The sequence below is a fragment of the Orycteropus afer genome, unplaced genomic scaffold (genome assembly GCF_000298275.1).
Source record: "Orycteropus afer afer isolate SDZICR_OR568_19922 unplaced genomic scaffold, OryAfe1.0 scaffold00083, whole genome shotgun sequence".
NCBI classification, from domain to species: domain Eukaryota; kingdom Metazoa; phylum Chordata; class Mammalia; order Tubulidentata; family Orycteropodidae; genus Orycteropus; species Orycteropus afer.
In genome coordinates, this window is record NW_006921670.1 from 7170132 (window position 1) to 7171177 (window position 1046).

The following is a 1046-nucleotide window of genomic DNA, read 5'->3' on the forward strand; positions in this document are numbered from 1 at the left end:
GGCACTACGTCCCCAAAGCGCTGCACCTCGTGGACCACGGCTGTGGTGAACGGCATGCGGGCCTGGTCCCCCATCTCAGGTGGCCGCACCTGCCCTATCACCTCATCGATCTCCTCCTGGACACGACCTGGGCAGACAGGAGTCCCCAGGTGAGCCAGGACCCAGGGGCCCAAACCCCGAGACTACCAGGGTCCAGCACGGAGTCCCTCTGTGGGGACAGTACCTACATGGAGGACCCCATGGTGACAGCAGCCAAGGCTGAGCCTCTTGAAGGCCCTGGTGTCCACATTAAGGTGGCGGGGAGGCCACCCTGTCCGCCCCCCCAGCCCCAAGCTCCTCACGCTGCACGTCCGGGTGCAGAAGCATGAGCAGCAGGCCCCAGGCCAACGTGGTGGAGGTGGTCACCATCCCTGCAGAAAACAGGTCTCCCACCACCAGACGCAGGTTCTCCTCAGTGAAGCTGCTCTCAGGGTTCCCCTTGGCCTGTGCCAGGCGGAGAGAGTCAGACCAGTGGCAGAGGCGAGGCCCCGATGGCTCCCACCCGGCTCCTGTCAGTCCGTTCCCCTGTCCCTGGGGGCTTCCTCGGAGCCTCTGTGCATACTCACATCCCCCAACACGGCAGGCACCCCTCACCTTGTCCACCTCGTCCAGGAACGCGTCGGTCAGGTCACGGGCCGGCTGGGCTGGGTCCCGGGTATCCTTGTGCTGGGCGATCATCACATCCATCAGCGCCAAGAACCCCCTCTGGCCTGAGAAGACCTTGCTGGCCAGCCACGGGATGCGCAGGAGCGCCGGGACCGCATTCAGCACCTGTGCGGCCACACGAGGGCCTCGAGGTCCTTCCTGTGCTCAGCGGGGCCCGCCTCAGGTCCCAGGGGGCACCCGGGCCCGCTTTTGCTTCAATGTAGCCCTCCTGGGAATCCCTGTTCGCCAAAGTCCCTAATACAACTCCGCCTCGTAGGAGCTCCTGTGGCGCAGGACCCGGCCTCCTCCCGGAAGCTCGCCCCGCCTGCGCCCCGCCCCGTCCTGCTACGCCCCCTGCACCT

At 66.4% G+C, this 1046-nt stretch overlaps 1 protein-coding gene across 1 annotated transcript in view; it reads right to left on the reverse strand.

Moving 5' to 3' along the window:
• LOC103197810 (cytochrome P450 2D17-like) overlaps window positions 1-1046 on the reverse strand; it is a 26518-nt gene that overhangs the window by 19668 nt on the left and 5804 nt on the right. Inside the window, exons 2-4 of the mRNA XM_042781068.1 lie at window positions 634-843; window positions 342-483; window positions 9-127 (exon numbers count right to left, since the gene is read on the reverse strand). Coding sequence (XP_042637002.1) covers window positions 9-127; window positions 342-483; window positions 634-843 — 471 coding nt within the window. The remainder of the gene's footprint in view (window positions 1-8; window positions 128-341; window positions 484-633; window positions 844-1046) is intronic.